General features: G+C 52.8%; 1 protein-coding gene across 1 annotated transcript in view; it reads right to left on the bottom strand.

The window, feature by feature from the left end:
* PIK3R5 (phosphoinositide-3-kinase regulatory subunit 5) overlaps positions 1-12,126 on the bottom strand; it is a 35,646-nt gene extending 23,520 nt beyond the window's left edge. Inside the window, exon 1 of the mRNA XM_064151777.1 lies at positions 12,030-12,126. Within this exon, the coding sequence (XP_064007847.1) occupies positions 12,030-12,126 (97 nt within the window). The remainder of the gene's footprint in view (positions 1-12,029) is intronic.
* Positions 12,127-13,077: the final 951 nt, after the last annotated feature.

Here is a 13,077-nt window from a genome sequence, read left to right as displayed (position 1 = left end):
GGAGCAGCAGCACCACCTCCTCCTCCTCCTCCTCCTCCTCCTCCTCCTCCTCCTCCTCCTCCTCCTCCTCCTCCTCCTCCTCCTCCTCCTCCTCCACTTGCTTCTCCTCCCAGGAACATGGGCACTGCACACAGCCCCATGGAGAAAGACTATGGGGAAGTTCTCAAGCCTAACAAGTATCTGAGGAAGGTCTAAGTCTGCATCTCCCCCATCCTGCACTGCCATGGATTGTTTCACCAGGAACTGATGCAGCACAAACATCACCCAGTTTGGCTACAGCCCATGGCACAGTTCAGGAATTGTGGGCATGGAGTCTCTTCCAAGCTCACAGTCAAGGTCCAAAAGCAAAGCTAAGAAAAGCAGAGCATCCCTCACAGCAGGGAAGTGGGGCTGATGATTGGAGAGGGAATGCAAACACCAATCCAACAGCTCTTCATGTGCATGCTCTTTTAGGTGGCACAGAAACATAACCACCAACCTACGCATGCTGGCTGTCACCTTGGAGCCAATGAGGAAGAAACAATGCCATGAGCTGGCCAGAGGACAGTGGTCTGCATCACACATCTACAGGGTCCCTTCAGTCTTACTCCCAGTTGCAAAGGCTACAAATGCAATGAACACACAGACATGTAAATGCCACAAAAATACCTTCACACACCTTTCAGGTGTTAAAGATGCATTTCAGCCAGGGGAGAGGTCAGCCATGGCCCAGCTGGGAGAGTGATGATGCCAAAGCAAGCAGAACTAGTGGTAAGGTTGCAAAATCAACCTTTACTTGTCCCCATCATGAGCAGGGATTTGCTTCCCAGGACAGACACCATTCCTGTGGCCTTATGCCTCACTTGTACTTAACAGGGCAAGAGCCTTCCCCTGCTGCCTCCCAACTTTTTGCTTTCAATGAATCAACATCCAGCAGGGAAAGATCCTGCAGGAAAGTTTCCAAGAAGCTCAGAGGGACTTGATGCTAATTACAGCTGCAACTCTTAATTGGTACCTCTGGCAACTTGCTGGGTCTCCTGACACCCAAAGAACAACCTGTCAGTGAGGAGAAAGTCACAGTGAGCTGGTAAGGCAGTGATGCTCCAGACTTCCTCGGAGCTACCTCCATCAGCCAGCACAAAGCCAAGTCTCAGCATGGCTTAGGATGTGGCAGTGCTGGTGGACAATTGTCCCATGAGCCAGCAGTGTGCCCTCGTGGCCAAGAAGGCCAATGGTGAAATGGGATGCATGAAGAAGAGTGTGGCCAGCAGGTTCACTTCCCCTTCTGCTCTGACCTAGTGAGGCCATGTCTGGAATGCTAGGACCAGCTCTGGGTGCCCCAGTTCAGGAGAAACTGGGAAATACTGGGGAGAGTCCAGTGGAGGCTGCAAAGCTGCTGAGGGGCCTGGAGCAGCTCTGTGAGGAGCACAGGCTGAGAGCCCTGGGACTGAGAGCCTGCAGAAGAGCAGCCCCAGAGGGGATCTGAGCAATGCTAAAGGACCTGTGGAGAGCAAGAAGCTGGGGCCTGACTCTTGTCAGTGATGCCCAGTGCCAGGACAAGGGGCAATGGGCACAAACTGGAAGCCAGGAGGTTCCATATGAACAGAAGGAGAAACTTCCGTGTTGTGAAGGTACTGGAGCAGGCTGCCCAGAGGGGTTGTGGAGTCTTCATCTGTGGAGAGCTTCCATTGTGCTCCTGGGCAAGCTGCTGTGGGTGCCCCTGCTTGAGCAAGAGGTTGGACTGGATGATCTCCAGAGGTCACTTCCAGCCCCACCGTGCTGGACTGCGCTGCAGCTGCGCTGGGAAGCCTGGCCATGCAGAGCAGGGCTGTGAGAGCTGAGCTCCGCGGAGGTCCACGGCCAGGCGAGGAGATCACCGCTTCCTGCGCGATCCTGACCGCATAGCAAACACGCAGCACACGGAGGGCTCCATCCTTCCTTCCTCTCGCTGCCAGCGAGGGAGGAGGAAGCTGCGGCGGCAGCGGCTGCCTGTGCTGTTCTGCGCTGAATGGGGCAGGGCAGGAGCCGCTTCCCCGGGGAGGAGCTGCGGCTGTGAAGGGGTTGGGGATGAGCAGGTAGCAAGGACAAGGGAAGGGTCTCACAAATATCATTCAGATCTAAGTCCTCTGACCTGTTTTTGGGTACGGGAAGTGTGTTGCTGAAGCACAAGGACAAGGACAGGCACAGAATCATAGGAGACCTCCAAGATCATAAAGTCCAACTGGAGTTGCCTAACTTTCTATAAGCAGAATTTGTTCAACTCATGGTCACAAGAAGGCAGTGGAATCACCTTGGGTTTAAGCCAAGTGATGCTGAGAGGAAGCAGGCTGCCGGAGTCTGAGCTCCTAAATTTGGCAAAGCATTAAGCAAAGACACTCCAAGGCAGCTGCATCCTTCCTAAATATAGTGTTAAGAACAAAATACTGCTTGGAAATCCTGGACACAATAAACAAAGACCAGGCAGCAAAGTAGAATGTCCAGCACCTCCAGGCATCAGCAGATCCAGATATGGGTGGGAATTCCCTTCTCTCCCACTTTCCAAGCACTGGGAGCAGAGCTAATCCCTGCACTTATATTCTCTGTGTCCAGACTAAACAAGTTATTTGGACACTGCTGGTGGTGCTCCTAATGGACACAGGGCAGAACAAAAGCCCCAGGTGATAGTAAAAGCACAAAGGAGCTACCCTCCTGCACTTGTCCTTCATCATCCTTCTGAAGATGTCCTGTGCCCACCCAGGACACAGCTGGTAGCACCCAGGACCCTTTTTGAAGGGCAGAGCAGCATTTGTGTTATTCCTAGGCCAGGGAAAGGCTGCAGCCAGATGAGAAAACAGCTCCAGAAAGTTTTCTCTGCAGATGTTGCTCTATCTCAGCAGTCCTGAGTAGATGTCTGGTGTGATGGTAAATGAAGCCACTATGCCAGGTCAGGCCAAATATCACAGGAACAACTCAGGAGCAGCACTGGACACCAGGACAGAGCAGCACAAGGCAAGCCGTCCAGCCTGGATCCATTCCACTGTGCCAGTTATGCTGCAAACCAGCAGCATCAGACCACACCAGGCACCATCCCTGTCCTGGGTAGGATGTAAGGACAGGACGAGGAGTAATGGGATTAACCTGGCAGAGGGGAGATTTAAACTAGAGGTTAGGAAGAAGTTCTTTACAGTGAGGGTGGTGAGACACTGGCACATGTTGCCCTGGGAGGTGTTCAAGCCCAGGTTGGATGAGGCCTCCAGTGACCTGTTCAAGTGGGAAGTGTCCCTGTCTATGGGAGCTTGAAAATGCATGAGGTTTGAGGTCCCTTCCAACCTAATCCATTCTATGTACACCAAGGGCACAGAGAGGCTTTCAACTAAACTTTCTCCTGGAATTTGAACTTGTTCTCTAATTCCCAAAAAATCCATTTCTGACTATGAGATGTAGGTGAGGCCTCAGATCTGCAGGGAGCACATAGCCTGGGGGTGCTCTGGGATGCGTCCCCCAGGGAAGCAGAGGGATGCTCTCCACCAGCACTGCAAGCAGGAGCTGTGCTCTCTGTCACCCCCTCTCCATCAAGCTGTACAAGTGCTGGGAAGTCTCTGCTGGTGGGGAAGCACTTCTCACTCACCTAAGCACACAGCAAGGGTTTGCAGAGCTCAGCAGGTGCATGCTGGCTGAGGGAAGCAGTAGTGAAGTCACAGAAGCTGCTCAGCACCTTAAAGGTGACAGGTCCATGCAGGAGCTGGAGGGTGAGCTTCAGCTCTTGACACTGTGGAGATCAGCTTTTAAAGAGGCACCTGGCACAAACCAAGACTTCAGCTTCCAGCCCTTAAATCTAACAAATTGGTCACCGGAGGCACCGGAGGCACTGGAGGCACTGGAGACCTCTCAGCAGGGCAGTGGGAAGCCCCACAGCTGGCAAGCTGCTGACACCCACTCTGCTCTCACACTCATCCATCCGGTTTTGCTCCTAAAAGAGTGGCCCACTGCTATTTATTTTCTGTTTATCCATGAGGAATGAGTCAGATTTATCTGCCAGCAACATCTAGAGCACATCATAGCCCTGGCCAGGACATGCTGGGATGCAGCAAAAACAGGACTAAACTGTGCTCATCCCTGCAGAGAAACACAGAATCATTTAGGTTGGTAAAGACCTTCAAGATCATCAAGTCCAACCACCAACCTTACTTTACCAAGTCCATCACTAAGTCATATCCCTAAGTATCACACCTGCACAGCTTTTAAACACCTCCAGGGACAGAGACTCCACCACCTCTCTGGGCAGTTTGTTCCAAGATCTGACAACCCTTGGAGTGATTTTTTTTTCCCTGGTGTCCAACCTTAAACCCTCCTGATGCAGTTTGAAGCCTTCTCTTGTTCCTTTACTGCCTACTTGAGAGAAGAGCCCAACCTCCACCTCACTGCAACCTCCTTTCAGGCAGCTATAGAGAGCAATGAGGTCTCAGTCTCCTCCAAACTAAACAGCCCCAGGTCCCTCAGCTGCTCCTCCCCATCTCTGTTCTCCAGACCCTTCCCCAGCTTTGTTGCCCTTCTCTGGACACACTCCAGTCCCTCAGTGTCTTCTTGAAGTGAGTGGCCCCAAACCAAACACAATAGTCGAGATGCTGCCTCACCGATGCAGAGCACAAAGGGACAATCACCAACCTGGTCCTGCTGACCACATCCTACATGACACAGACTGAGCCAAACATAGAATCATAGAATCATAGAATATCAGAGGCTGGAAGGGACCTTGAAAGATCATCTGGTCCAGCCCCCCTGCCAGAGCAGGAGCACCTAGAGCACATCACACAGGAACACATCCAGGCAGGTCTTGAATATCTCCAGAGAAGGAGACTCCACAACGCCCCTGTGCAGCCTGTTCCAGGGTTCTGTCACTCTCACAGGGAAAAAATTCCTCCTCATGTTGCCATGGAACTTCCTATGCCTCAGCTTCCACCACTGCTCCTTGTCCTGTCGCTGGGCATCACCCAGCAGAGCCTGGCTCCAGCCTCCTGCCACTCACTCCTTACGTATTTGTAAACATTAACGAGGTCACCTCTTAGCCTCCTCGACTCCAAGCTAAATATGACCTAGACCCAAAGGAAAGTCTCCCTTTGGGAGCGCAAAGCCCACAGCAGAGGCTCCGAGCAGGTCCCCAGCGCTGGGCAGAGGTGCCACGGAGCCTCCGCAGCAGGCAGAACCGGGCACAGCGCCGATGGCTATCAGAGGAGCGCCGTGGGCGGCCTCAGAAGGATGAGGCTTTGCCATTTCTTTTCTGAGAAGTACACGCAGAGCCCTCCTCCCCATGCAGCTCCTTCCTGAGCTCGGCGGCTGATGTTTCCCCTCCGCTCCTCTTCGCTGGGGTCGGGTCGGAAAAAGAAGCGAGGCGCCCCAGCTGCCCTCGCCCACGGGCTGGGCACTGCCTCCTGCTGCCGTCAGCACTGCCGCAGCTGGAGGGCTGAACAGCAGATAGCTCTGCTTCCTCCCTCCCCCAGTCCTGCTCCCATCATTTCCTCCTCCCGCTCCCACCATTTCCTCCTCCCCACAAGAAGGTGATTTTTGCCAGAGGAAGGGCTTGGAGGCGTCCAAAGCACACATGACAGCAAAAGACCTGCGGTCACAGCGTCCCCTTTGGACATGCCACACTGCCAGCAGACCATATCCAAGCCCCCTGAACAGGACATAGCAACACCTGCCAGGGATGGAGCCATCTCAAACACTTCTGCCCAGCCTGGGCAGTGACTTGAGTGACAAAGCCAGCACAAGCCTGGAGAAAGCAGCTCAAAGGTTACAACAGGCAAGCTTAGTAACCAGCACACCTTAGTTCTGCACCTGGAGCTGGAGCGTGTCATACACTGCACTTCTCTACTTGGTGACCAGGCTTGGAGATCCCCACAGCAGACTGCTGGGTGTTCCCCAGGATGGCATTTAGTTGAATGCAACTGAGCAGGATCTTAGGCTTCTTCCCATGGGAGCTGAGCAGACCAACCTCACTGGGCACCACATGAGATTTATCATTAAACACTCCTCCTCCAGCTCATCATTGACCTTCATCTATCCTCTCTCACCAACATCCTTCATCTATCCTCCCTCACCAGCACCCTTCATCCATCCTCATCCACCAGCATCCGTCATCCATCCTCCCTCACTAGCATCCTTCATCCATCCGCCCACACCAGCATCCTTCATCTCCTCTCTCACCAACATTCTTCATCTATCCTCCCTCACCAGCATCCTTCATCCATCCTCACCCACCAGCATCCTTCACCCATCCTCCCTCACCAGCATCCTTCATCCATCCTCCCTCACCAGCATCCTTCATCCTCCGGCTCCACATGCAGCCTCATGACAGAGACAGCTGCTTCCCATCCCTCACACTTTTCAGGCTGCTCTACAGCTTCTCCAGCAGTTCCCCATCCACTGCCAGCCTCCAGTCCCTGTCCACATTTCCTCATCCACCACCATCTCTCAGCACTTCTCACATCTCCAACTCCACAGTACAGGATCTTCATCAGCACCAGCAGCCAGACCCAAAGCAAACACTCTCCTTCACCAAAGACTCCTCATTTCACCTCTCACTGGGAAGACACAAAGTGGTTTTCTTCCTCTACAATTAACTTTTCATTTGGTTCCTCCAAAAAATCATAGGTTCATAAATGGGTTGGGTTGGAAAGAACCTTGAAGATCCTCCAGTTCCAACCCACTGCAGTGTCCTACTGCAGGGACACCTCCCTCTAGTTCAGGTTGCTGAAGGCCTCATCCAACCTGGCCTTGGAAGGGACATCCACAGCTTCCCAGGGCAGCCTGTTTCAATGTCTCACCACCCTCACTGGAAAGAATTTCTTTCTACCTCCAGTCTCAATCTCCCCTCTTCCAGCTCAAAGCCATTGTTCCTTGTCCTGCCCTTGTCAGAATTCTCACTCCACCCCAGCTCTCCTGCAGCCCCTTCAGGTACTGGAAGGCTGCTCTAAGATCTCCCTGAAACCTCCTCTTCTCCAGGCTGAACTGAACCGACTCTTCCAGGCTATCCCCATTTGATGGTCAGAGCACTCACACTTCTCTTTGCTGACTTTACAGACCTCAGCTATTCAGTCACTTTTGTAGGGGGAAAGGAAGCATGGGAAACAATTACTCACCAGCTCTGGAGCAACCTCCTGTGAAACTATCATGTGAAAATAAAGCATGAAATCATTTTAAAAGGAACAGATTTCTAGCAAGGTCTCAGCCCACAAAGCTTTGATGTGCTCTCTGCTGCTCTAATGTATGGAAAAGGCAAGAGGAAAGGGAGAACAGAGAAAATGGGAAATAGAAGTGATAACAGAAGTTTAAAGTGAGAAAGGAGAAGGATCCAGCAGGGTGAAGAAGATGATGGAAGGAGGCATCGACTGCATGAGGAACAGATCCCTGCCATGAGGAACAGCCTGGGTCTAGTGCAAGGCAGCAATAACTAAATAGTTGCTGGAGACATGGGGAAGGGAGTAAGAAAATACTTCTGCTCTGCTTCTGAGAAGCAAGAGGACACACTGCCAAGGGCTGCAGGTGCATCTGTGCATGGTGCTGCATTTTCACTAAAGTGTGCATGTTACTGAGTAACAAAATACAGAATCCAGCCCAGCCCCTTTGATAAAGCAAAGGCAGCCACAGCAGCTTGCCCAGGATCAAAATGGCCAGCTGGGGTTGGAATCTCTCCACTGACGCAGACTTCACAACCTCTCTGGGCAGCCTGCTCCAGACCTCCAGCACCCTCACAACAAAGAGCTTTCTCCTCCTGTTCAGATGGAACTTTCTGGCCTTCAGTTTGTGCCCATTGCCCCTTGTCCTGGCACTGGGCACCACTGACAAGAGTCTGGCCTCAGTCTGTTACCCCGCCCCAGCTCCTTCAGCTCTTGCTGAGCATTGCTTAGAACGCTGGGGCTGCTCTTCTGCAGGCTCTCAGCCCCAGGGCTCTCAGCCTTTGCTCCGCACAGAGCTGCTCCAGGGCCCTCAGCAGCTTTGTAGCCTCTACAGGCTTCTCCCCAGTAGTTCCCTGTCTCTCCTGAACTGGGGAGCTCAGAACTGGACCCAGCACTTCAGATGTGTTCTGACTAGGTCAGAGTAGAGGGGGAAGATAACCTCCCTTGACCTGCAGGCCACACTCATCTTCATGGCAGCCTAGGAGACCATTTGCCTTCTTGGCCTTGAGGGCACCTTGCTGGCTCACAAGAAACTTGTTGCCCACCAGCAGTGCCAGTTCCTTCTCCACAGAGCTGCTTTCCAGCAGGTCACCCCTCACCTGTCCTGGTGCACACACACTTCCTACTCCAATGATGAGGGGACTGGAGGGCATGGCTTATGAGGAGAGGCTGAGGGACCTGGGGCTTTTAGTCTGAAGAAAAGAAGACTTAGAGGGGATTTGATACATGTTTATAAGTATCTGAAGGCTGCCAGAAGGGGGGACAGGCTCTGCTCACTGCTCCCTGGGATAGGACGAGGAGCAATGGGTGTAAGTTGCAGCAAAAGAGGTTCCAGCTCAACACAAGGGAGAACTTCTTTACTGTAAGGGTCCCAGAGCACTGGCACAGGCTGCCCAGAGAGGTTGTGGAGTCTCCTTCTCTGGAGCCTTTCAAGGCCTGTCTGGATGTGTTCCTCTGTGATCTGTGTTAGATAGTATTGTCCTGCTCTGGCAGGGGGCTTAGACTTGATGATCTCCTTGGGTCCCTTCCAACCCCTAATATCCTGTGATCCTGTGAACTGCAAGGAGGCAGGAGGTCAAACAGCAGCTCTTCAAAGCAAGCCCATCGGAAGCCAGCAGGTGACAGCCCACATAGAGAAGCAGTGACAGCACTGGCCAAGCAGCACTGTCCCGGGGGCTGTCCTGGAGGAGTATAACCCAGGGGCTGGGGCACAACAGAGCCATTACCACCACATCCAGCAGTGAATGTGGAGATGGGCTTCACTGGTCGCACTGGAGTTGCTTGGCAAGAGCACCAACAGCTGTGATGAAAGAGGACTTTCTGATGTGCAGAACGCCTGAGATCCCCCAGGAATGCCAGCTCCCTCTGCCAAGCCCCACAAAACCCACATGAAAAGCAGCAGGGTAGAGAGATGGGGCACGGGGTGGGGGTGGGGGGGAAGTGGAAATCCTCAGGAATAAGGAAGCAGCAGGCAGCAGAGCTGCTTCCAGCAGAGCCCCCTCCACCCCCCAACCCCTGCCCTGCACAGTCTGCTCTTTGCTAATGAGCCAGAAAAATTACAAAGTCGTTGTTTAAAGGCAACCCAGAGACAAACAGCAGCGCTGAGGGGCTGGGATTAGAGGAGGGCAGAGCTGTGTGAGTGACAAGGGAACTGATTGATTGTAATGAGAGGCAGAGGTGAGTTATGTGGTGCACAATGGAGCCCTCAGAGAGATGGACTCCTTCGGCCACGTGCTGTAACACTGCCAAAGGCAAGGTCACGCTGCCAGGACCTGGCAATGTGGGTCACACTTCAGTGCCTGTTTCCCAGAACATGGGGGAGACCAAAAGGACCCAGGAACCCTGGTTCTAGCTGCATGAACCAAGACCCAAGGTGATGTTACAGCATGTGGAGCTGGAGTCACTCCAGTGGGTATGAGGAATGTGTGTGCTGAAAAGGACTGGATTGCTCCAGTGTTTGGCAGCAGGTAGGATGCTGTTTGCATACCTTGCAGAGGGCTGGAGCACCTCTCCTACAGGATCCAGAGGAGGCCATGAAGATGATCAGAGGGCTGGAGCACCTCTCCTACAGGGTCCAGAGGAGGTCATGAAGGTGAGACCCCACCTGGAGTACTGTGTGCAGTTCTGGAGCCCCCAACATGAGAAGGACATGGAACTGTTGGACCCAGTCCAGAGGAGGCCATGAAGATGCTCAGAGGGCTACAGCAGCTCTGTTATGAGGACAGGCTATGAGAGTTGGGGCTCTGCAGCCTGGAGAAGAGAAGGCTTTGAGGAGACCTTAGAGTGGCCTTCCAGTATCTGAAGGGGGCTACAGGAGGGCTGGGGAGGGACTATTGACTAGGTCTTGTAATGACAGGATGAGGAGGAATGGGTTTAAACTGGACAAGGGGAGATTGAAACTGAATGTTAGGAAGAAGTTCTTTACAGTGAGGGTGGTGAGACACTGGCACAGGTTGCTGAGGGAGGTTGTGGCTGCTCCCTGCCTGGAGGTGTTCAAGGCCAGGTTGGATGAGGCCTTGAGCAACCAGTTCTAGTGGGAGGTGTCCCTGCCTGTGGTGGGGGGTTGGAACTGGATGAGCTTTGAGGTCCCTTTCAACCTAAACCATTCTATGATTCTATGATCAGAGGGGTGGAAGCACTTCTCCTACAAGGACAGACTGAAGGAGTTGGTGTTGTTCAGCCTGGAGAAGAGAAGGCTCTGGGGAGACCTCATAGCAGCTTCAAGCAAGAGAGCTGTGGAGGGACTTCAGAGAAGGGCCTGTGGTGACAGGACAAGAGGCAATGCTTTCAAACCAGAGCAGAGTAGATTTAAATTGGACATTGGAAAGAAGTTCTTTACAGTGAGGGTGGTGAGACACTGGAACAGGTTACCCAGAGAAGTTGTAGATGCCTCATCCTTAGAAGTGTTTAAGACCAGGCTGGCTGAGGCTTTGAGGGCAGAGGGTTGGAACTAGATGATCTTTAAGGTCCCTGCCAACCCAAACCGTTCTGAGATTCGATGATAAGTTAACAGCAAAGCAGAGAGGGTGGAAAGATCAAAAGGAAATCAGAATCTGACAACCCCCCAAATTCCCTTCATCTCTTTCATCTGCAAGAGGATTTGGGAGAGATGTGACTGCAGCCCACAAGTGCCAGCATAAAGAAGAGAGGTCAAAATGACCTTCAAAAATGCCTTCTACTCATCACTGCTCTGCCCTCCTCAGCGCCACCCCAAATCCCTCTGGACATACCCCACCTCTTTATGGCCACCACAGTATCTGATGCAGATTGAAACGAAGCTGATAACAATATCTCCAGGCTTGTTTCTGACAATGCAGCAGAGATTACACCCTGGCCTTCTGAGGATCCTGTGCATCAAAGCAAGGCAAGGCTGCCTGATTGCACAAAGGAGCCCTTCCTCCTGGGAACAAAGACTCCTCCTCTCTCCAGCTCTCACAGACAACATCTGCTGAGTCTTTACATCTCTGTAAAGACCTCACATGGCTTGTTCAGCGTCTTGGTCTGTCTCCTGCTGCAAGAGAAAAGGTCAGCACAATCCCAAGCACAACTCCAGGCTGGGTGGTGGAGAGCAGCCCTGAAGAAAGGACCCTGGGGGTCTGGGTTGATGAAAAGCTCAACATGAGCCAGCAGCATGATGCAGCCCAGACAACTGTGTGCTGGGCTGCGGCAAGAGCAGCACGGCCAGCAGGGCAAGGGAGGGGATTCTCTCCCTTTGCTCTGCTCTCTTGAGACCCCACCTGGAGTATTGTGTGCAGTTCTGGAGCCCCCAACACGAGAAGGACATGGAACTGTTGGACTCAGTCCAGAGGAGGCCATGAAGATGCTCAGAGGGCTGCAACAGCTCTGTTATGAGGACAGGCTGAGAGAGTTGAGACTTTGTAGCCTGGAGAAGAGAAGGCTTTGAGGAGACCTTAGAGTGGCCTTCCAGTATCTGAAGGGGGCTACAGGAGGGCTGGGGAGGGACTATTGACAAGGTCTTGTAATAACAGGACGAGGAGGAATGGGTTTGAACTGGCAGAGGGGAGATTGAAACTGGATGTTAGGAAGAAGTTCTTTGCAGTGAGGGTGGTGAGACACTGGCACAGGTTGCCCAGGGAGGTTGTGGCTGCTCCCTACCTGGAGATGTTCAAGGCCAGGTTGGATGAGGCCTTGAGCAACCTGTTCTAGTGGGAGGTGTCCCTGCCTATGGCAGAGGGTTGGATCTGGATGAGCTTTGAGGTCCCTTCCAACCTAAACCATTCTATGACTCTGTGATAAGACTGACTAGGTTGGATGCCACCTCTAACTTCGAATGCTGGAAAGCCCTCCAAAATTCCAGTTGTTCTCTCTCACCCAGGTGCCCAGGCAGATCATGAAGAGACAGAAGCAGCAGCTCATCATTAACAGGTCACTTACCAGCCCATCTACTGGAGACAGCATCTCTGCTGAGCCCATGCAGGCATCTTTCCAGTGCGTGGTAGATCCTGTCCTCTGTGCACGTGGTGTGCTGCATTTTAATTCATCTCCTAAAGAGGAAGAAGGAAGACAGTTAAGTATGCCAGGCCCTTACTTAAGTGGGAGGAGGTGAGCACTGCCACATTTCTGCTGTAGAGCAGAGAAGATGCTCCTGGTGCAGCACCACCTCATCACTGCCTCCTGGCCACCCTTGCCAGTCCCAAAGCCAACCTTGCATCCTGCTCTGCTCTCATCTTCCCCTCTGCTTCCCCACTGTCCCCAGTCTTGGCAAAGGAAATGAGGTGCACACATCCACAACCACAAGAAGCTGTAGGGCCAAGGAACTGGGATCATGGGATCTGCTGCAGCCATACCTGCCCTCTCTTGACTTCTATCTGCGGGACAGATCAAGCCTCTTTGATGTGTTTGTGGCGAGAAGGTCATCTCGAGTCAGCCTCCACTGAAGATAACACTGCAAGAGACTGCAGCTGCAGCACCTTGCAATGGGCTGGGCTGGGCAGGATCTCAAAATATCATCCTCTCCAACCTGGGAAAAGTGACAGCAGAGCCCAAGCTCCTGCTACTTGCATTGGAATCACAGAATTGTCAGGGCTGGAAGAGACCTCAAAGATCATCCAGTTCCACCCACCCTGCCATGGGCAGGGACATCTCACACTACATCAGGTTGCTCAGAGCCACATTCAGCCTGGTCTTAAACACCTCCAGGGATGAGGCTTCCACCAGCTCCCTGGGCAACCTGTTCCAGTGTCTTACCACCCTCATGGTGAAGAACTTCCTTCTAACGTCCTATCTGAATCTACCCACTGCTAGTTTGGCTCCATTAGGTATGGATTGGCCTTGACAGATCTCATGTCCACTTGTGATGGTCACAAACCCACTCCCAAGCACCAGGCTTGTACCAGCCAGGAAAGTCTGCAGCACTGTCACCTTGCTGCCACATAGCCAGCATGAAGAAAAGGTCCCCAAGCCTTTGTGGCAATGCAGGAAA

This window comes from Pogoniulus pusillus, chromosome 11, assembly GCF_015220805.1.
Source record: "Pogoniulus pusillus isolate bPogPus1 chromosome 11, bPogPus1.pri, whole genome shotgun sequence".
In the NCBI taxonomy this organism is placed as follows: domain Eukaryota; kingdom Metazoa; phylum Chordata; class Aves; order Piciformes; family Lybiidae; genus Pogoniulus; species Pogoniulus pusillus.
This window is presented reverse-complemented; position numbering and strand designations above follow the sequence as displayed.